The 21,793-nt window shown below is 49.5% G+C and overlaps 1 protein-coding gene across 2 annotated transcripts in view; it reads left to right on the plus strand.

Moving 5' to 3' along the window:
* Positions 1 to 21,649, plus strand: part of Pkn1 (protein kinase N1) — a 30,293-nt gene extending 8,644 nt beyond the window's left edge. Inside the window, exons 3-22 of one of the 2 annotated variants that reach the window (XM_027406153.2) lie at positions 342 to 493; positions 995 to 1,130; positions 8,229 to 8,374; positions 8,891 to 9,104; positions 9,581 to 9,775; positions 10,784 to 10,893; positions 10,982 to 11,125; positions 13,334 to 13,409; positions 13,495 to 13,636; positions 13,725 to 13,818; positions 18,019 to 18,098; positions 18,179 to 18,254; positions 18,344 to 18,435; positions 19,419 to 19,595; positions 19,782 to 19,916; positions 20,032 to 20,108; positions 20,386 to 20,528; positions 20,776 to 20,883; positions 20,956 to 21,036; positions 21,375 to 21,649. In XM_027406153.2, the coding sequence (XP_027261954.1) occupies positions 342 to 493; positions 995 to 1,130; positions 8,229 to 8,374; positions 8,891 to 9,104; positions 9,581 to 9,775; positions 10,784 to 10,893; positions 10,982 to 11,125; positions 13,334 to 13,409; positions 13,495 to 13,636; positions 13,725 to 13,818; positions 18,019 to 18,098; positions 18,179 to 18,254; positions 18,344 to 18,435; positions 19,419 to 19,595; positions 19,782 to 19,916; positions 20,032 to 20,108; positions 20,386 to 20,528; positions 20,776 to 20,883; positions 20,956 to 21,036; positions 21,375 to 21,578 (2,582 nt within the window). In that variant the 3' untranslated portion in view covers positions 21,579 to 21,649. The remainder of the gene's footprint in view (positions 1 to 341; positions 494 to 994; positions 1,131 to 8,228; positions 8,375 to 8,890; positions 9,105 to 9,580; positions 9,776 to 10,783; positions 10,894 to 10,981; positions 11,126 to 13,333; positions 13,410 to 13,494; positions 13,637 to 13,724; positions 13,819 to 18,018; positions 18,099 to 18,178; positions 18,255 to 18,343; positions 18,436 to 19,418; positions 19,596 to 19,781; positions 19,917 to 20,031; positions 20,109 to 20,385; positions 20,529 to 20,775; positions 20,884 to 20,955; positions 21,037 to 21,374) is intronic. The other variant, XM_027406155.2, reaches the window with a different exon arrangement.
* Positions 21,650 to 21,793: the final 144 nt, after the last annotated feature.

Raw genomic sequence — 21,793 nt, forward strand, 5'->3', positions numbered from 1 at the left:
TGACTGTAAGCTCACACAGACCTCCTAACTACTTTTACATCCACATCTAGGGCACTACACTCCTGCCACCCCCAGGGGGCTTACACACCTTAGGTAGATGGGGGCATTTATTCCAGCTAGCCCTGAAGACCTGCATACCTGGTCACTAACCCACCTTCCTTCAAGCTGGGGGCCCACTCTAGCTTTGAGGGCCATGTGTTTCCTGCCTGTGTACTGACCCCCAGGCTCCTTTTCTGGGATGTACCAAGGCTGGGCTGAGAGCTTCCTATCAGCTGGGGGAAAGTCTCCTGGGTATACTGAAGTGACAACTGTGTGCTTTTCTTCACTCTGTGTTTCTTCAGATGCTTCCCAATCCCTTGGAGAGGGCAGCACTGTCTGCTCATCCACCAACTTGAGTCGGGTGGCTGGCCTGGAGAAACAGCTGGCCATTGAGCTGAAGGTCAAACAGGGGGCAGAAAACATGATCCAGACCTACAGTAATGGCAGCACCAAGGTGGGACCGTGTTCTGAAACATTCCATCCCTGTGACAGGAGGCTGTGTCCCAATTAGTAGCTACTAGTCTGCTTCCTGTCCCTGGACTGGCCTGCTCTAGGCAACTTCTATTACTCCAGTATACCACCATTTGTCTGTGGCCCTGCAGACACCTGCACACAGATGATCTGAGAGCTGAGGAAGATGTAGCTCCAGCTGGTCCAAACTGGGCTGTGGTGTCCTCAGTCCAGTGGAGGTCCAGGCTTTGCAGATGGGGGAGGTGAGGTCCAGAGGACTGGGAGAACATGGTTGGGATTGCAAAGCTCAGCTGTTGGTGGCAGAGCTAGAATTGAAGCCTATGGACTTGTCTTACTGCACTTGTGCTAGAACACTGGGCACAGGTGTTCTTGTTTGCACACATCAATGCTCTGTCTTACCCAAGGCCTTCATGGCATAGCAGCAGGGTTTGGGGGTCAGACTTGAGTTCCCAGTTTTCCTGTCACCTTGCACGTCTGGCTCCAGGACAGGAAGCTGCTGTTGACGGCCCAACAGATGCTGCAGGATAGCAAGACCAAGATTGACATCATCCGCATGCAGATTCGCCGTGCACTACAGGCTGGCCAGTTGGAGAGCCAGGCAGCTCTGGATGAGGCCCAAGGTGAGGCCTTCCCCTGGGCATTGCCTGCCCATCCTCAGTCTCCCAGGGTCGACCTTCACCCCTTAGTGCTCTGCTGTGGAAGGCAAGGAGGCAGGAATTAATCTCACTGTGAGTGGAGCCCATTCCTGCCCATCTCTGACTTTTTTTGTCCCATTCAAAGTTTGGGCTAGGATGGTTGTTGCCAAATGGTACCCTCAGGCCAAGTGCACCTGCTGGTTTGTTTGTTTCTTCTTCCTCCGATTCCTTTTGTTGTGTTTGGCATGGAGTCCAGGGGCTCCTATATACTAGGTCTGGGTTGTACTATTGACCTATGCCCCCAGCCCTTCACTGGTAGATTCTGTGTAGGCACTGTACCACTCAGCCACACCCTGCTCCCCTTTTAAGGGTTGTTTGTTTTAGAGATTTATTTTTATGTATGTGTGTGCATGCACAGTATGTGAGCAGCTTCCTCCAGAGGCCTGAAGAAGGCATCAGATCTGTGGAGCTGGTGTTATAGGTGATTGTGAGTCATCCAGTGTGGGTCCAGGGAACCAAATTTTAGTCCTCTGGAAGAGCAGCAAGCTTTCTCAACAATCAAGCCATCTCTCTATCCCCATCCCTTGGTTGCTTTTAGTTTAATTTAGTTTTTGAGACAGGGTCTCTCTACATGACCGTGGCTGCCCTGGAACTCACTCTATATACCTGGCTGGCTTCACATACACAGAGATCTTCCTGCCTCTGCCTTCTGAGTGATGGAAATTAAAGGTGTGTGTTGCCACGTCCAGCCTGTTTCTGTGTTTTGAGACCGGGTCTCATTATGTAGCCCTGGCTGGCCCTGAACTCTCTATGTAGATCAGGCTGCCTCTAACTCACAGAGATCCTTCTGCCTCGGCCTTTTGAGTGCTGTGATGAGTGTGCCACCATTCTCCACTCCATCCCTTTTTTTTTTTTATTTTGAGAAAAGGTTTGACTCTGTGATCCAGGGCAGACTTGAACGTTCAGTCATCCTTTCTTCACCTTATGAATGTCTGTAACTATAGGCTTGTGCAGCCAAAGCGTTATTGGCACACCGGTATAGCTATGTTTTTCATGTTTGCTTTTTACCACATCCACAGAGCTGAGGAGTTACACAGTCTCTCATCTCAGCATGCTGGAGGCTGAATAGATATATATCTCCTGTCTAACTCCTTATGGAAGTGGGACATAGGAGCCTGAATCATATGGTTCCCTTGTCACATTAGTCTGAGACATATCTGTCCAAATCTGTAGGTGTTCCCAGTGTGGTTGCATATTACTTTACGTGTGTGTGTGTGTGTGTGTGTGTGTGTGTGTGTGTGTGTGTGCTCATGTGTGCACTTATTTGTGCAGGCCCCAAGCTGATGTCAGGTGTCTTCCTTGATTCCTCTCCATTTGTTTTTAAATTAAAAAAAAAAAATATATATATGCGTACACACACACACACACACACACACACACACATATTATGAGGGTCTGGAGAGACAGCTTAGTGGTTAAGAGCGCTGACTGTTCTTTTAGAGCATGCCAGTTGAAATTCCCAGCATTTACATAATGGGTCACAGTTTATAACTTTAGTACCAGGGGATTCAGCACCTTTTTCTGGCTGATGTGGGCACCAAATGCATATGGTACATAGACAGACATGCAGCCTAAACATCCATACAACATAAAAATAAAATAGAAAACAAAGATTTAAAGAAATATCCCAACAAAAGCAACTTTTAAAAAAATTTTTTATTAGTTCAAATTAGGAACAAGCTTGTTTCACATGTTGATCCCTTCTCCCTCTCCCTCCCCTCACCCCATCCCTCCTCCCCCACCCCCGACCTACCCCCACCCCACCCACCCTCCACTCCCCAGGCAGGGTAGGGCCCTCAACGGGTGCTCCGCAAAGTCCACCACATCATCCTGGGCTGGGCCTGGGCCCTTCCCCATGTGTCCAGGCCAAAAGTGTATCCCTTCACATGGGATGGGCTCTCAAAGTCCCTTCTTATATCAGGGAAAAATACTAATCCACTACCAGGGGCCCCCTGGAGTACAGAGGCCTCCTCATTGACATCCATGTTCAGGGGTCTGGATCAGTCTTGTACTGGCCTCCCAGACAGCATCTGGGGTCCATATGCTCCCCCTTGTACAGGCCAGCTGTTTCTGTGGGTTTCTCCAACCTGGTACAGACCCCTTCGATATTCATTCCTCCCTCTCTTCAACTAAGTTCCAGAGTTAAGTTCAGAGTATATCTGTGGATGTCTGTCTCTGCTTCCATCAGCCACTGGATAAGGGCTCTTGGTATAGGACAGGTCGGCGGAGCGGGAAAACCAACAAAAGCAACTTAATGAAGAAAGGGCTTATTTGGCTCACAGTTCCAGGCTTCTGTCCATCATTTTAGGGAGGTTTTGGCAGCAGGAGCTTGAAGGAGCTAGTGACATCATAGCTACATCGGAGAGAGCAGTGAATGAGTGTATGCATGCGGGTACTCAGCTCTCTTCTTTGCCTTTTACATCCAGTCTCCCCTGCCCTGTCCAGGGAATGATACTACACACAGTGGGTAGTCTTCTTGGTAATCAAGACCCCCCACACCCACACCCACAGGCCATTCTTATCTAGAAAATTTCCCTTGAGACTCCCTCCCTACAAAATTCTAGATTGTGACAAATTGTTGGTTAATTAACTAATTTTAACAGTGCAGGACATGTATGAGGTGGTGCACACCTTTAATCACAGTATGCAGGAGGCAGAAACAGGCAGATCTTTGTGAGTTTCAGGCCAGCCAGAGCTACATAGTGAGACAAAACAAAAGATAAACAGCCATGACAGATGGCCAAGGCATTTGTCCTGGTCACTATGAATACTGTGTGTCACTGCGCCAGGCAAAGGAACACCAACTGTTGATGGAGCTCTGAATGGTAGTGTATGTCTGCATCACTGTGATGAGTTGTATGTTTACATTTTGTGTCAGAATGGAATAGCCAGAGTGTCACAGTGTGTAAGTGACATGTGTCTGTAGCCCTGTAGCTGTGCCCGGGCCAGTTGCTATATACAACTAAAGGCATAGGGTGATTGTTTCAAAGTATTTGATTACACTGTGTGAAGATGTGTCTATGTTTTGCCTCACCTGCCTAAGGCACCTTATTCTTTAATAAAGAGCTGAAGAGCCAATAGCTAGGCAGGAGAGGATAGGCTGGACTTGAGAGCAGAGATAGGAACTCTGGGAAGAAAAGAGGCAGGAGACACCAGTGAGACATTGAGGAAATTGGACATACGTTATGGAGGATAGGTAACTAGCCACAGAATGTAGATTAATAGAAACAGGTTAATTTAAGTTATAAAAGCTAGTTGGGCTGGGTGTTGGTGGTGCACACCTTTAATCCCAGCACTCGGGAGGCAGAGGCAGGTGGATCTCTGTGAGTTCGACGCCAGTCTGGTCTACAGAACGAGTGCCAGGATAGGCTCCAAAGCTACACAGAGAAACCCTGTCTCAAAAAAAAAAAAAAAAAAAAAGCTAGTTGGGAGCAAGTCTTAGCTAAAGGCTAAGCTTTCATAATTAATAATAAGTCTCCATGTCATTATTTGGGGCTGATGGTCCAAAGAAAGTCCAACAACAGGTGACTGAGTCAGGATCCTTACACACACAGACAGTGGTTCTGTCCTCAGAGGGCCATGAATGGATGTGGCAGGTCTTGTGTCTGTGAGTAACAAATCCCCTACACCTGTGTGACCATTTGTCATCCCCATGCCACCAGGCACTATGCTTTGTGTTGGGCTGTGATTGTCCTTGTGCCTTTGTCCTGGATATGACACCCACTTTTGTTTTTTTACCAATGACATTGGGTCTGCACCTGTGGGTTCTAGTGTTGCTTCCCTATGTATCATGTGACGGCATTTCCTCTGTTCTGTCCATGTGGTAGTGGGTTAGTGTCTAGGATTCTCCCAAGGCTTGAGTCTGACAACTTTTCCTGCTCTTCTTGTTCTTCTTCCTCCTCTTCTTCCTTTTCCTCCTCTTCTTCCTTTTCCTCCTTCTCCCTCCTTTCTCTTCTTTTTCTCCTTTCTTCCCTTCCCCTATTGTTTTTATTTTATGTGTGTCATGCTTTACTTGCATGTCTGTGCACCACACGTGTGCCTGGTTCCTGTAGAGCCAGAAGAGGGCATCAGATCCCCTAGAACTAGAGTTATAAATGAATGTGAGCTACTATGTAGGTCCTGGGAACTGAACCCAGGACTTCTGGAGAAACAGAAAGTGCTGTGCACCATTGAGCCATCCCTCCAATACCACTATCTCTTTTTGGGACAGTCTTTCACTCTGTAGTACAAGCTAGCCTCATACTTGCTAGGTAGCCCAGGCTGGCCTAGAACTTGTGGTCCTTCTCAACCTCCTGAGGGCTGGTATCACAGCACTACTTCTTCTCCTCCTCTTCCTCCTCCTCCTCCTCCTCCTCTTCTTCCTCCTCCCTTCCTCCCTCCCTCCCTCCCCCCCTCTCCCTCCTCCCCCACCCCAAAGGGTCTCACAGTATAGTTCTGGCTGTCCTGGAATTCACTGTGTAAACCAAGCTGACCTTGAACTCACAGAGGTCTGCTCTGCTTCCTAGTGCTTGGATTACAGACATGCATTACTAACCCAATGGGTTTGATCCTGTGCTTGGGCAGAACGATGTCTCTGTCTGTCTGTGTGTTTCTCTGTGTGTGGAGTAAGCCTGTGTATGCATGTGTACATATAGCTATAAAGACCAGAGGTCAGCATCAATTGCCTTCCTGTATCAATCTCTACCTTAATTAATTTGCTGCAGGATTTCTGACTGCTTTGTAGACTAGGCTGGCTTCAAACTCACAGAGATCCACCTGCCTTTGCTCCCTGCGTGCTGGGATTAAAAGTGTGCACCACACCCAGCACTGCTTTCTTCTTTGATTCAGTGCCTCTGAGTGAACCTGGAGCTCACGGATTTACCTAGACTGGCTGACTAGTTGGTCTCCTGGATTCTTTGGTCCAGCTAGGTTATAGACACACTGCTTTATCTGACCTCTTACGTGGATTCTGGAGATTGGAACTCAGGTCCTCATGCATGCATAACATGTACTTTACCCACTGAACTGTCTCTCCAGACTCAGGATGTTAGCTTTTTAACAGAGTCACTGTGTCCATGTTTGAATGATGAGCTATGTCTGTCTGACAAGCTGACCTCTGACAGTGCCCTTGTGTGACAATAGGACTGTGTCTTTATGGTTTGAGTGTGTGTTTATTTGCCTGTAGGTTCAGTGTACTTAAAACTGATACCAAAATGGCAGTGCCTTCGAGATGTTGAAGATGGCAGTGTGGCCAAGCCTGCTCACAGTGTCTGTCTTGGGAGATTTGAGCCACCTAAGGCAGGAGCTTCAAATGAGGCCCCACAAACATAAGGTAGTTTCTTCAGAGTTGCAAGGACAGGTGTGGGTATCCGCATGGCTAGGCTCTCTGAGGAAGGCTTGGAGATGACCACCTTTCTGTTGTGACCTAAGATGGTGGAAGAAGAGGGAGCTGGGGTGGGAGGCTCTGGAGGGAAAGAAAGCAGGTGCACACAGGCAAACTCTCTGCTGTCTCTGATCTTTTACATTTAGCTATTCTTGATTTTTCCCTAAAATTTATTTTTAAGTTAAAAAATTATGTGTGTGCCCATGTATGTGGGTGCCCAGAGAAGGCAGAAGAGGGCACCAGATCCCACTTGGAGCTCTGGTTACAGTCTGTTGTAAACTGCCCAACATGGGTACTGGGAACTGAAGTTGGGTCCTCTGCAAAGTGCCCTTAACCACTGAGCTACCTCCCAAGTCACTATTCTTGAAGTTTTAGGATATAGTCTCACTCTGTAGTCCAGGCTGATCTTGAACTTTTGTTAATTCTCCTGCCTCAGTCTCCCAAGTGCTGTGATCATAGGCCTATGCTACTATAACCAACATTTTTTTCTATTTATTTACTTTTGTGTATGTGTTGGCACAAGTGGATGAGGTCAGAGGACAACTTTTGGGGGTCAGTTTTCTCTTTCCACAATGGGGGTTCTTATTAAGGAATGAAAGGAGCTTGAGATAAAGATATCCTTTATTAGAAAAATGCTAGCCAGACGCAAGCCAGAGCATGCTGGAGACAGCAAGGCAGGGAGGCCAGAGAAGGGGCTCCCATGTGCCTTGCTGCCCCTTAAAACCCTATCAGGCATCATCCTGACCTCACCTTGACCACACCCTGACAGGCGTGGTCAGGCACACCTATAGCCAGCTTCTAGCAGGCGTGGCTTACACTGCCCCCTACATGTTTTGGCAATCAAATTGAGGTTACCAGTCTTGGAGAAGGCTCCTTATCTCACTCACTCGTTCTCTCCCTCCCTCCCTTCCCCCTCCCCCCTCCCCCTCTATCTTTCTCTCTCTCTAGTAGGGTTTCATGTAATGCAGGCTGGCCTGGAACTCACTATGTAACTTTAACATAGTGGAATCCGGGGCTCCTATGCTCCAGGCAGATGATCTGCCAGTGAGTTACCTTGCTAGCTCTGTGTGTCTTCCTTCCCTTGTGACCTCATCTAGCCTAGAGGCCCCATCTTCAAATACCATCTGTATTAGAGTTGAGCTCCACATGTAAACTGGTGCAGGGCACACATGTTCAGTTCTTTACTGTGTCCCTGTTGGTGGCAGTTCACTAGGACATGAAGAGTGTCTGCATCTTAGGGATGTCTGAGTTACGTCTTGATGACAGTCCCTTGGTGAAAATGTAATGTATGGGTGATGGCCACTGGTGTAGATAATACCTGCCCTTGTAGATTATAGTGCTCCCTTTGTCCTGTGTTGTTCCCTGGGAATGACAAGGGACTGTTACAATATGTCTGTCCCTAAGTCTAGATTGACAGTGTGCCTGTGTGTCATATGGATGAATGTACTTGGGTAACCGAGTCTCTAGGGATTATGGTGTTTGAGCAAGAGAGACTGAGTTTGGGTAAAAGTGTGACAGTCCCTTCCAGTTAAAAAACCATGATGCACTTTCATGGCTGTGTGTGTGTGTGTGGGGGGGGTGCCTGTGCTTGCACATGGTGGTGTGTCTGGGATCAGGCTAGTTTGAAGGTTGTCTCACTGTCATGTGGCCCATGCCCATAGGAGGTCCAGACCTGGGAGTGGTAGAGCTTCGCATTGAGGAGCTGAGACACCATTTCAGAGTGGAGCATGCAGTGGCAGAAGGCGCCAAGAACGTCCTGCGCCTGCTCAGCGCTTCCAAGGCCCCGGACCGCAAGGCAGTCAGCGAGGTGACACTGAGGGCTTCTACCAGGGAAGGGGCATTGAAGAGAGGGGGGAGGATGAGGTCCGTGACATACGAGAGAGAGGGAGAAACAGGTCATGGTGAGGGATGGAGCTGTCACCCAGATAGGCTGCCACTGAGTATGGAGTCTCAATAAGAAAGAGGAGAGACATCAGGACAAATTTAAGCTAGGAGCAGGGTAGAGGCTCCGGAGGGGGCAGAGCCTAAATTGAAACCTGTGAGAGGTTGGGCATCAGCAAGAGTGCTTTAAGTGAGGCATTGGACACCGTGAGAAGCATGGTGGACAGGTGAGAAGCAGGCAGGGATCCAGAAAGGAAAAGGCTTTGGTGAGGATGGAGCCTCCGTGGATCCTGGCTGCAGCAAGGGGCAAGGCCTAGTTTTTAAGGCTCCCATTGTTGGGACCAAATAGGTTTGAGGTTTAGGCTTGAAGAAGTTGCTGGAGGTGGGTGAATTCTTGGGGAAGGGCCTATGCCTATGCTCAGCTCTCTGCCTTCTGCCTCAGGCTCAGGAGAAATTGACTGAATCTAACCAAAAATTGGGCTTGCTGCGTGAGGCACTGGAGCGGCGCCTCGGGGAGCTGCCGGCAGATCATCCCAAGGGGCGGCTGCTTCGAGAGGAGCTCACCGTGGCCTCATCAGCAGCCTTCAGTGCAATTCTGCCTGGGCCCTTCCCTGCCACACACTACAGCACCTTGAGCAAGCCTGCACCACTCACAGGTGGGCTCCAGAGTGACTGTACCCCTCAGGGCCTAACTCTGAGACTGCTTACCTGGCTCTCCTGACTCCTCAGCCCTGAATGCTGCTCATCCCATTGTCTCCTTCCCTTCTTACCCTGGTCCCCACTGCCATCTCTGTTAGGCAAGCAGCCCCCCTTCTTGCTCTTGCTCTCTCTTCAGATTCTAAACCATTGTCCCCACCCCTCCTCCTTGGCACTGTTGTCCTCTGCCCTGTTACCAGCTCCTGGCAGATCATTAAACCTTAGCCCCCACAGTGCTACTCTTTTCTTTAGTCCTTTTGGCTGCCCTGTACATTTTTTTCTCTCAAAATGTCAGTCCCCTCGCCTCCTTTGACACCGTGTCAAAGCCCCCCGCTGCTGCCCTTTGTCCGTTGCCACTTGCGTGAGGAGAGGTCCTTTCCCCTGCTGCTCTCTCTATCTCCTCAGCTTGCCTTCCATGAGCCTGCCCCTCCTGCAGGGACCCTGGAAGTACGAGTGGTAGGCTGCAGGAATCTTCCAGAGACCATCCCCTGGAACCCTTCCCCCTCAGTGGGGGCACCTGGGACCCCTGACAGCCGTACCCCTTTCCTAAGCCGCCCAGCCCGGGGCCTTTATAGCCGAAGTGGAAGCCTTAGTGGACGGAGCAGCCTCAAGGGGGAAATGGAGAACACAAGTGAGTGGCAGTGGGGAGGGTAGTATTTGCTTTTGTAGTATTTTACTTACAGATGTGTTTGTCTTTTTGCTTGTTAATTGAAAGCCAGGGTTTCACTATGTGGCCCAGGCTGCCCTCAAATTCTGGGCTCAAGTGATGTTCCTGCTTCAGCCCACCGAGTAAGCTGGGACCACAGGTGCACTGGCTTTTATACTATTTAAACAGATACTATTTAAACAGTGAATGGGCACTAGAGAGAGGGCTCTGGTCAGAGGATGGACTAAGTTTGCAGAGGACCCCAACCTACATCAGCTGTCTCCTAACTGCTATAACTGCAGTTCCAGGGGGTCTGATGCCCTCTTCTGGCCTTACTGGTCACTACATTCATGTGCACAAACTCCCACTCAGACATAAACATGTATACATAATTAAAAAACAAAAATTAGGGGCCAGAGAGATGGCTCATCAGTTAAGAGCACTTGTACTTTTGTAGTTGGTTCAGGTCCCACCATCCACATAGCTGCTCACAGCCCTCCATAACTCCAGTTCTAGCAGATCTGACACCCTCTTCTGATCTCTCCAGGCACCAGGCACACATCTAGTGCACATACATATATGCAGGCAAAACACTCATGCACATAAAAATAAAGGAGGTAGAGGCAGGAAGAACAGAAGTTCAGGACCAGCCTGGGCTACATAAAACATAAAACAAAAATGAGGGCCGACATGGTGGTGCATGCCTGTAATCATAACACCTGGAAAGCTGAAGCGAGAGGATTCCAGGCCAGTCTGGGTTGCATAGTGGGTTCTAGGTTAGCCTGGTCTTTGCAGTAAGATTCTATCTCTAAACCGAAAGAAAAACACACCAAAAATGAACAACCCCTTCTCAAACCCACACTCTGAATTAAAGGCTTTACTATGCAAGGCAAGCTAGCAGAATGCTGAGGGGAGGTCTATAGAAAGACACTGACAGGATGTGGAGCAAGCACCACCCCTCCCCCCTTTCCTGTTGCCCTCCTCTGGTTTCAGCTGAGGTCAGCACCGTGCTCAAGCTGGACAATGCAGTGGTAGGACAGACAGCATGGAAGCCATGCGGCCCCAGTGCCTGGGACCAGAGCTTTACCCTGGAGCTGGAGAGGGTGAGCTGAGCTGGGGACAGTGGGATTAGAGGAAGAAGAACTGGACTTCACACACCTGAGATAATGACCCCAATTCTTCTCCTTTGAGGCACGGGAGCTAGAGTTGGCTGTGTTCTGGCGGGACCAGAGGGGCCTGTGTGCGCTCAAGTTTCTGAAGCTGGAGGACTTCTTGGACAATGAGAGGCACGAGGTGCAGCTGGACATGGAGCCCCAGGGCTGCCTGGTGGCTGAGGTACAGCCTGACCCCTGAACTTTGATCCTAATGTTTCTTGCTCCTTGTCTCTGATTGTCCAGCATGGGGAGATTAATTTCAGATGATTCTGAGCCTTCATGGGAAGTAAGGTTCCTGAGAGCTGGGACTAATGCCAGGAGCAGCACATCTCACATAAGAAAGGCTCAGCAGGAATGGACCTCATATGTGATGGGTTCCCAGAAGATTGTGCTTCAGCAGATTACATGGTGATCTGGTGATGGGGCTCGATAGGTGGAATGCTTGCCTAGCATGCACAAAGCCCTGGACCCCGTTTCTAGTTCCAGATAAGACTAGATGTGGGCACTGGAGAGATGGCTCGGCAGTTAAGAGCACTGGCTGCTCTTCCAGAAGACCCAGGTTTGATTACCAGCACCTACATGGCCACTCACTGTTGTCTGTAACTCTAGTTCCAGGGTTTCTGACACTTACTTCTGGCCTCTTTGGTCACTAGGTACACATGCAGAAGACAAACATACATGCAGGCAAAACACCCATAAAATAAACAAACAAACAAACAAACAAACAATAAAACCAGGTGTCATATAACCTCAAAGCCAGGTGATGGTGCACGCCTTTAATCCCAGCACTCTGGAAGCAGAGGCAGGTGGATCTCTGAGTTTGGGGCCACTGGTCTATAGAACAAGTTGCAGGACAGCTAGGGCTACACAGCGAAACCCTGTCTTGAAAGACCAAGGAGTAAAAGATAAAGAGACCCTACCTTAAAAACAGAACAGCTGGATGTGGTGTTTCATATCTTCAGTCCCAGCACTCTGGAAACAGAGGCAGGCCGATCTGAGTTTGAGGCCAGCCTGGTCTGTACAGTTTGTCCTAGGCTATCCAGGTCTACACAGAGAGACCCTGTCTGAAAAACAGAAAAACAATCCCCAAACCCCTATTTTCTGCCACTCCAGCCTGGGCTATGTCATGAGGTCTGTCTCAAAGAACCAAACTCTGTGGTGAGCCTAGCATGCAGGACAAGGCTAGCATGCTCAAACCTCTGGCTTCTGCCCCCAGCACTACAAGGCAGCAGCAACAGCAAACTCAAGTGAAGGCCGGATGCTGCTGCTGACCTAAGAGCAAGTGAAGGGTGCACCTGACGGAACTTTCTGGAGCTCCCTCTTCACTGAGCCCACCATGTTGAGTTCCATTGTGGATAGAATGTTCTGTCTGAAGTGTGGCTAGTGTAACTGGAAACCAGAGTTTTTTAAAATTTGATTTCCACACATGGCAGCTGCACAGGAACACGCTTGGATCTAGAATTCAGTACCTATTACGTGTTGGAGTTGGGAATACTAAACTAAATCATGGTTTCCCCTCATGGGTGACTCCATCCTCTAGAGGTTACACCATCTCCCACAAAGAGCCACAGGTTTGTGACCAAATCTTCAACACACAGGCCTCCTTGGCATTTCAGCGTGCCAGACAAATGAACATTTTGGGACATTGTTAAGCTTAATAACAGTGCCAGATTATGCCAGTGTGGCCACCCTGGGGGTCAGGTCATTAAGTGATGTGACACTGGTTTCTGGACTTACACATCAGTCTTGTTGGTCCAGACCCCTTCCTTCTCTCCAGAGGAGGGTCTAATTGCCTGCTTCCTCCATTTCCAAGATGGAAGTCTGTTGTGGTTTGAATGTGAATGTTTTCTGTCTTAAGTTCTTTTCCTGTGGCTGTGGTAAAATACCCTAACAAAAGCAATTTAAGGAAGAAAGGTTTCTGTCACGGTGAGGAGAAGAGTGATAGGCACTTCCGAAGGCAGACAGTGAGTGTGTTGATCTTCCATACTCATCAGCTCTCTGTTGCTCAACAAAATACCCAAGGAAAATAAACTCAAAGGAAGCAGGTTCCTTTGGGTTCATGGTTTCAGGTCACAGCCGTTTCACCCCATTGCTTCTAGGCTTATGGGGAAGCACAACATGGAATACAGTTGCTCTCATGCTGACAGACAGAGGGAAGAGAAAGGAGGTCTGGTAGTCATGACTTTCTTCCTCTTCCATCGAGCTCTGAGCCCATTAGTAATGAATCCACGAGGAAGGTCATCGCCCTGTGCATAGTCACTGCCAAAGGCTCACCTTTACAAGTGGCTGCCATAGTCAAGTCGCTTGCCCTCAGAGGCCTAGTGCTCCATACTTCAGGTTGTGAATGCCTCTGTTCCTGAGACCACTGCAGCTAAGCATGTCCCCACAGGTCACCTTTCGAAATCCCATCATTGAGCGGATCCCTAGGCTCCAAAGGCAGAAAAAAATCTTCTCCAAACAGCAAGGTATGGAGTGGCCTGAGAGAGCTGGGTGGGACAGCCAGGGAACCTTAGGATGTCATGGGTAGTGATCCTAACCTTGCTATCCCAGGGAAGGCATTTCAGCGTGCCAGACAAATGAACATTGATGTGGCAACTTGGGTGCGGCTGCTCCGGAGACTCATCCCTAATGCTGTCACCACGGGCACCTTCAGTCCCAATGCATCTCCAGGCTCTGAGGTCCGGCACACTGGGTAAGGAAGGAGGATGGCCCCGGTCTCACCTGTCCCTCCTGTTTCCAGGGTCCTAGCTCCCCAACTCATCCTCTGCCCTCTCCTGCAGAGATATATCCATGGAGAAGCTGAACCTTGGTGCTGACTCTGACAGCTCGTCCCAGAAGAGCCCACCAGGGCTGCCCTCCACATTGTATAGCTTGGTGAGTGTCCACCTCCTCTAGGCAGAGCAGCCTAGGGAATCTGCAACTTTTTCAGAAACCTCCAGGAACTAACCAAGGATCACACAGAAGAACCAGGCTTTTTGTTTGTTAGTTTCAGGCTTTGAACTCTTGAACGCCTCATCCTCCTGCCTCTGTCACTGGAGTGCTGGGATTACCATGCCTGGTTTATAGGGTACCAATGATGAAATCCAGGGCTTTCTGCATGCTAGGCAAATACTCTGCCAATTGTACAACATCCCAGTACTCCAGTTGTTTTCTATCCTAGCTTAAAAATGTCAGCTGGGAAGCTGGGCACAGTGATGTGATCATACAATCCTAGCAAGGGGTGGTGAGGCAAGGTGATCCCCACAAGTTTGAATCCAGTCTAGACTATGTAGTAAGTTCTTGGCCAGCTTGGGCTACACATCCAGACTCTGTCTCAGAAACCAAAGCCAGGGGGGATGTTGGCTTCGGGGCTTGAGATTTTCTCTCTAGCAGAGTTCTTGAATAGTGTGCTTGCAGCTCTGGGTTCTATTCCCAGACTGAAGAAAAAAGAAAAGAAACAGAAACAAACCATGAGCTGGTGAGAAGAGAGCAGAAAAGGTACCCGTGTGTGATTACTGCTCTGGAAAGCAGAGGCAGGGAAGTCAGGAGTGCAGGTCATCCTCAGCTAGACCCCTTCTTGCATTCTTTTAAATTCATGGCCTCTTTTTTTCATTAATCGCTGTTGCATACATATATGTATGTGCAAGCATTTATATATTCCTAAATACAACCTGCTCAACCTGTATAATGTCACAGATTTGTATGTTTTCAAGGATGACCATTTAATATTGAATAACCAGTTAGTGTGCTTTTCCCTGGGAAGGGCTATTTCTCTTACTCTAATAAGCACGTCTTCGTTGCCTGTGGTTCTGTGAGTAGGGTGAAGCCTCGTGGGCTTTTCCCATCCACTTTGGCGTGTCTTGTTACTGTCCTTGTTCAGGTCTCACCTGGGCAGTCATGCTGTCGAGACTACATGTGTAGCCTCTGACACAGTCCCACAGCAAACGCCCGCATCCTCTGGTCCTTACAGTTGTTCCACCCCCTTCCTCTTCCATAGAGTGCCTGGGCCTTAGGTGTGGGAGGGTTTTGTAGATATATCCACTGGGACTGGGCTCCACAACTCTGTGTTTTGATTGATTGTGGTTTTTCTGTAGTGGTCTCCATCTATAGTTTGATGAATGAGGGATGAGGACCATGCTTATCTGTGGGTGTAAGGACACATGTTTAGAGTGTAGATAGGGATGATGCTGATTTAGTAAAGTGGTGTTGTAGGCTCTCCTCCAAGACCATGACGTCATTACTCTGTTGTGTGATGTTTTACTCTTTTGGCTTTTTGAATGATCCATCACCCAGCTCCCAAATATATCACACATGGAGGCTTATTCTTAGTTATGAATGCCTGGCCTTATCTTGGCTTGTTTCTTGCCAGCTTTTCTTAACTTAAATTATCCCATCTATCTTTGGCCTGGGGCTGTCTTTCTCTATTCCTATATACCTTTTCTTTCCTTCTTCCTGTGTCTGGGTGTCTGGGTGTCTGGGTGTCTGGGTGTCTGGGTGTCTGGGTGTCTGTCTGGGTGTCTGGGTGGTGTCTGGGTGTCTGGGTGTCTGGGTGTCTGGGTGTCTGGGTGTCTGGGTGTCTGGGTGTCTGGGTGGTGTCTGGGTGTCTGGGTGTCTGGGTGTCTGGGTGTCTGTCTGGGTGTCTGGGTGTCTGTCTGGGTGTCTGTCTGGGTGTCTGTCTGGGTGTCTGGGTGTCTGTCTGGCCGCTGAAATCCTCCTCCTTCCTTTCTTATCCCCAGATCCTTCTTTCTCCCAGATTTCTCCTTCTATTTATTCTCTCTGTCTGCCAGCCCCACCTATCCTTGCTCCTGCCTTGCTATTGGCTATTCAGCTCTTTATTAGACCATCTGGTGTTTTAGACAGTCAAAGAATCACAGCTTCCCAGAGTTAAACAAATGCAACATAAACAAAAGTAACACACCCCAAAATAATATCCCCTAGCACTAGCCCTGGGTAGTTGGCTGGGTTTCCAGTACCTGGCATGTCTTCCCTCTTGTTGAGTGAGTCTTAAGTCCAGCTAGAGGGCTGTTGTTCCAGAACACAAAGAAAAAAAAATATTTCAAAGACAAATTGTGTTGCTTTCTTGATGGCGGTTTCCAAAAGAAGTGGGGGTGTGGCTGTCATGAACTTCCTCTAGTTCTGTGGTCATACCTTAATTATTTTGTAAATAATTAAGGCTTTGACTCAGTTCTGTGAGCCTGTTGGGTGCTGCACAGGTGGGTGCAGCCCTACTCCAGGACTTTGTCGATCACTATAGCGGGGATGTCATAGATAGACCTTGTGTGGGTTACTAAATACTCGTTTTCTTTTTACCCCTTGTCTTAGTCAGTGTTTTATTGCTGTGAAGAGACACCATTACCACAGCAACTCTTATAAAGGAAACATTTAATTGGGGTGACTTGCTTACAGTTTAGAGGTTCAGTCTACCATCATGGTGGGACATGGTGGCATGCAGGCAGACATGGTGCTGGAAAAGTAGCTGAGAGTCCTACATCTTTCAGGCAACAGGAAGTGGTCTGAATGTCACACTGAGTAAGGCTTAAGCAAAGCCTGCCCCGACGGTGACACACTTCTTCCAACAAGGCCACACATACTTCAACAAGGTCATGCCTCCTGATATTGCCAGTCCCTTTGGGGGCCATTTTCTTTCAAACCCCCACTCTCTTTCCAACTATTTCTAGCTCTGTAGGCTATGTATGCATAGCTGGCCCATTGGTATTCAACATTTATCTATTTATTTACTTTTTTTTTTTTTTTGATTTTTCAAGACAGGGTTTCTTTGTATAGCCCTGGCTATCTTGGAACTCTCTATGTAGACCAGACTGGTCTTGAACTTGCAGAGATTGCCTTCTCTCTCCTGAGTGCTGAGATTAAAGGTGTGTGCTACCACACCTGGCTTCTTTTAAAAACTTTATCCTTCTACTTATTTTGTATGAGCACGTGGGCACTCATATGGAAGTCAGAGGAACACCTGTCAGAGGGCTCAGTCCGTTCTCTCCCAGGGCGCCAGGGCTCAAACTTAGGTTTTCAGGCTTGGCAACAGATGCCTTACCTGCCAAGCCATGCTATTGGCCCAGTTTTCTTTTCTTTTTGTATAATGCTGCTTCAGCCTCCTGAGTGCTGAGATTGTGAACCACCATACCTGACTGTGCTACCTACTTGTCATCTTTTTCCATTAGGAAAAGGGGATGGAAGATGGAACCTTGGGGTTTCACATGGCTAGGCCAGTGTTGTACCATAAGCTGCACCCTCAGGTCCTGATTCTCTGTCTGACTCTCTCTCTCTCAATGCATGTGTTTGTGTGCTATTGTTTTTGGGAGGCTGCTGCACATATTTGAATGTCACAGGATAACTTACAGGAGGAGTTGATTCTGTCCTTCCACTATGTGAGTCCTGGGATCTGCCTCAGATCACCAGGCTTGGTATAATAAGCACCTATCCTCATCTCAGCCATCTTAAGGCTGTCCTAGGCCTGAGTCTTTTCAGTCATGTGCTCATGAGGCATGGCTAGGCTGGGATGAAGCTCTGTAATAGCATCCACCTAGCAGGTGTGAGGTCCTGCCTCCCATGCCCAACAGTATAAATCAGTCAATCCATCAGTCTATCCAGGCTGAAACCAGTAAATAAAACAAGCAGATAAAAGACATTTGAATATGAAGTATACTGGGAGAAAAATGGAGCAGAGATGGACAGGGTTCTTCAATAAAGAGTCAGCCAATACCTGCACGGGTAGTCTAAGCAAAGGGTTACAAAAGGAGGGAGACCTGGGCTTGGTGATACAAGCCTGGGCTCCAAATTACCTGGCAGGCTGAAGCAGAAGGATCACAAGTCCAAGGATAGCTTGGGCAATTTGGTGAGAGCCTGCTCAAAGAAAAGAAAAGTGTTGGGGGTAGCATGTGTAATGGCCTAGGTTCATTCCTAGTCCTACAAAAAACAAACAAAAAATGTGTAAATGTGAAGGCAAAGTAATCTAAGAAGGAAAGGTTCCTGGGGAGGTGGGTGTGGACCAGGCACAGGGAGGGGAGGGAGTAGCTTAGGGCCCTGTTGGCTCTTGGGGATAGCTCTTGACTTGTGGCTTTTGTGACTTCTGCATCACAGAGTTCTCCAACTCATGAATCCACCACTTCTCCAGAGCTGCCTTCAGAGACCCAGGAGACTCCAGGCCCTGGCCTGTGCAGGTGACAACCCTCCCTAGTCTCCCCACCCCCACCCCCACTCCTGCCTACCCTCTGAGTTCATCAGCTCCCTTTCTCCACAGCCCCCTGGGGAAGTCGTCCCTGAGTCTTGAGGACTTCAAGTTCCTGGCAGTGCTGGGCCGAGGTCATTTTGGGAAGGTGAGGCAGGGGAAGGACTTAGGGGCTTGGAGTTTTTCCTTCAAGAGCCCAGGCTGTCCACTAAGGCCCCTGTGCCCACTTTGTGCCAGGTGCTGCTGTCTGAATTCCGCTCCAGTGGAGAGCTCTTTGCCATCAAAGCCTTGAAGAAAGGTGACATTGTAGCCCGAGATGAGGTGGAGAGGTGAGGCCCTGTCCTGGCTCTTGAGGATTTTGGGGAAACAGACCAAGAGGAGGGTGCTATTGAATACTTCAGTGAGAGACTGGTGTTACCAGAGCTTAGGACCCTCCTACCTAGGAGGAGTGGCTTAGGAAGTAGTTCTTGTGACTCATTTGTGCCCCTTCTCCCTTCCAGAGTGAATAATGCTGTTGTCTCCCATTCTACTCAGGGTTTAACTGCCTGCCAGAGGTCACACAGTAGGCAGGAGGTTCAGGACTCAAATGTAGGGACATGGGACTGCCTTCTTTTGGGGTCAGAGTCCCAGGTTAAAATCATGCCTCTGTCCGCTGTGCTTTTGGGTGCTGGGGAAAAGTGGCCTTCCTTCAGAACTTAGCTTCCCAATCTGTCCATCAAATGCCCATGGAAATGCTGTTGTCATATGACTGTCTGGTGGGTCAAGGAAGAAGGTCTATTTAAAGCATCATTCTTCGTGGTTCTTGATCCCTTTAGAGGCATCAGGCTGTCCCTAGACTTCCCAGCCACCTTTGAAATAACCAGGAATCTGATTCAAAGTTTAAATAAGTAGGAGGAATTTATTTACTGATCTGGAGAGAAGCCCAGTCATGTCCACCTTAAAGCTCTGCCCAGGGCTTGGTGATGTTTCTGGTTATGTGCTCCATGTGGGCTGTGCTTACAGTCCTCTCTCGGAAACAGAGAAGCCTTTCCACACCGAAGATCAGATCCTGTTCCTCACACTAGGTGCTGGTCCCTAACATGGACTTGGACTGATCTGATCAGCCCTCACCTGTGCCCTCACCTGCTCCCCAAGACAATGCATAGATTCTGGATGTGCAGCAACCAAGGCTGCCCAAACTGAGAGAGAGTAATCCAGTTGCCCAAAGTTGCACAGTAGTGCAGGCTCAACAGATATCGGTTGAGTGAGCCCTGGAGGGCATGGGCATAGGTCAGGGAGCAGCTGGGCCCTCTGACTTCTGCCTCCTGCCCAGCCTGATGTGTGAGAAGCGGATTTTGGCGGCCGTGACCAGGGCAGGACATCCCTTCCTGGTGAACCTTTTCGGCTGTTTCCAGACCCCAGAGCACGTGTGCTTTGTGATGGAGTACTCAGCAGGCGGAGACCTGATGCTGCACATCCACAGTGATGTGTTCTCAGAGCCTCGGGCTGTGTGAGTCCTCACTCCATCACCATGCCTTTCCTGCTCATCATCGGAGGCCCCACCCCACCCCTCCACCTTACCCTCCACCTCTCCACCCTACTCCCCATCCCTCTACCCTATCCCCACCCCTTCACTTACCCCCTACCCCTCCACCCTACTCCCACTTCTCCACCCTGATGCCTGACTCCTGCACAGCTTTGGGACCCCATGGGTTAGGGACTTGGCGCCTGTGGAGCCAGGCTTGTGTGATCTTGTGCGTCTCTGCAGCTTCTATTCGGCCTGTGTGGTGCTGGGGCTGCAGTTCCTCCATGAGCACAAGATTGTGTACAGGTGTGTACATGAGAATACATTCTGTCCAGACTGGACATGCTTAAGCTCTGTACAAAGCCCCAATCCCCACTCCCAATCATCCCTCTTTACATCCCCTGACATCCCCATTCCCCAGGGACCTGAAGTTGGACAATTTGCTCCTGGATACTGAGGGCTACGTCAAGATCGCAGACTTTGGCCTCTGCAAGGAGGGTGAGGGGCTGCAATGCTGGGATGAGAGGAATAGAGGGTGGGCTACCTTCTGGTGAGGCTGTACGCAGGTGGTCAGGTGACATTTTCTTCTCTATGGGCTTTGCTTGCAGGCACCTGCTCATCATAACAACTTCAGGGTAGTTTAACAGCTTTAGCCCACCCCCCAGGGTCACCCCCAAACTGATTTGGGGTAGGGCTGGCTATTTGGACTGTCTCATGTTCTACTTCCCCTAGCCACTATTGGCTTACATGGTCATGCATTCTCCACCGTACCCAGGGATGGGCTATGGAGACCGGACCAGCACATTCTGCGGGACTCCAGAGTTCCTGGCGCCGGAAGTGCTGACAGATACATCCTACACGCGAGCAGTGGACTGGTGGGGACTAGGCGTGCTGCTCTATGAGATGCTGGTTGGCGAGGTGAGACCTAGGCTGCCTTTTCTTCTGTAGAGAAGTGGGATGGGAATCTGCCCCTACTGCATGCTGGCTTTGCCTCTCCGATCTCAGTTTCTGTAACTAAAATGGGACACTAGCCCTCTATAGGCCAGCTCTGGTGTAAAGGCGTTAACTCCCAAGGGTAGGGCCCTTTGGTAGTAGTGGTGGGTATGCTGGATTGGCTAAAAGTGGCATCTTTCTCACCCTGGCTCTTTCTGCCCCCTCCCCCCAGTCTCCGTTCCCTGGGGACGATGAGGAGGAGGTGTTTGACAGCATTGTCAACGATGAGGTTCGCTATCCCCGCTTTCTGTCGGCAGAGGCCATTGGCATCATGAGAAGGGTAAGCACACCCCCACTATCTGGTCCTTCAGGGACCAGAATCATATATGCATTGACGTGTGTCGTCTTACAGCTGCTGCGGAGGAACCCAGAGCGGAGGTTGGGATCCACTGAACGCGACGCGGAAGACGTGAAAAAACAGCCTTTTTTTCGGGTGAGTAGACCCCCTCCCCATCTTGTCAGTCATCCCAAGGACCTGGGTGTTTCTCCCAGTTCATTCCCACCCCAAATCTAGTTGCTCTGTCTCGAGTTTTGCCCTCCCCCCCAGCTGCCATGATTCCTCTCAAATGTTACCTCCTTTTGTTTGCCCATCATTACTCCCAATCCTCGCCCTCTGTTTCTTCAGGCCCATGTCATTTAAGGGCTGTTCTGAGCTACACCAGACTCCCTTGATTAATCTGAGCTCCAGTCCCTCTGCACCTAGTTTACTTCCTTCTGCTCTCCAGACTTCCCCACAGCCTCCGTCATGACTCTCTGTCCCCCTCTCCACAGACTCTGGGCTGGGACGTCCTGCTGGCTCGTCGCCTGCCCCCACCCTTCGTGCCTACGCTTTCGGGGCGCACAGACGTCAGCAACTTCGATGAGGAGTTCACTGGAGAGTTGCCCACGCTGAGCCCTCCACGGGATGCGCGGCCCCTCACAGCTGCGGAGCAGGCGGCCTTCCGGGATTTCGACTTTGTGGCGGGAGGCTACTAGCCCCAAGCCCCTGCCTTGCCCAAGAGTTCTTGGTTTTTAAAAAGCCCTTTGGGGTTTGCCCCATACATGTATTTTCAGCCTCTGTGTGCAATCTGGGGCAAGCGTCCTTGAAACAGGTGACAAGCAGGCAGACTCTGGGGGACAGGACTGTGATGGGGCTCAATTGAAAGGTCAAGCTGGGAACATGCATTAGTGAGGAGCCAGGATAGGACTCA

This window comes from Cricetulus griseus, chromosome 3 (assembly GCF_003668045.3).
Source record: "Cricetulus griseus strain 17A/GY chromosome 3, alternate assembly CriGri-PICRH-1.0, whole genome shotgun sequence".
NCBI classification, from domain to species: domain Eukaryota; kingdom Metazoa; phylum Chordata; class Mammalia; order Rodentia; family Cricetidae; genus Cricetulus; species Cricetulus griseus.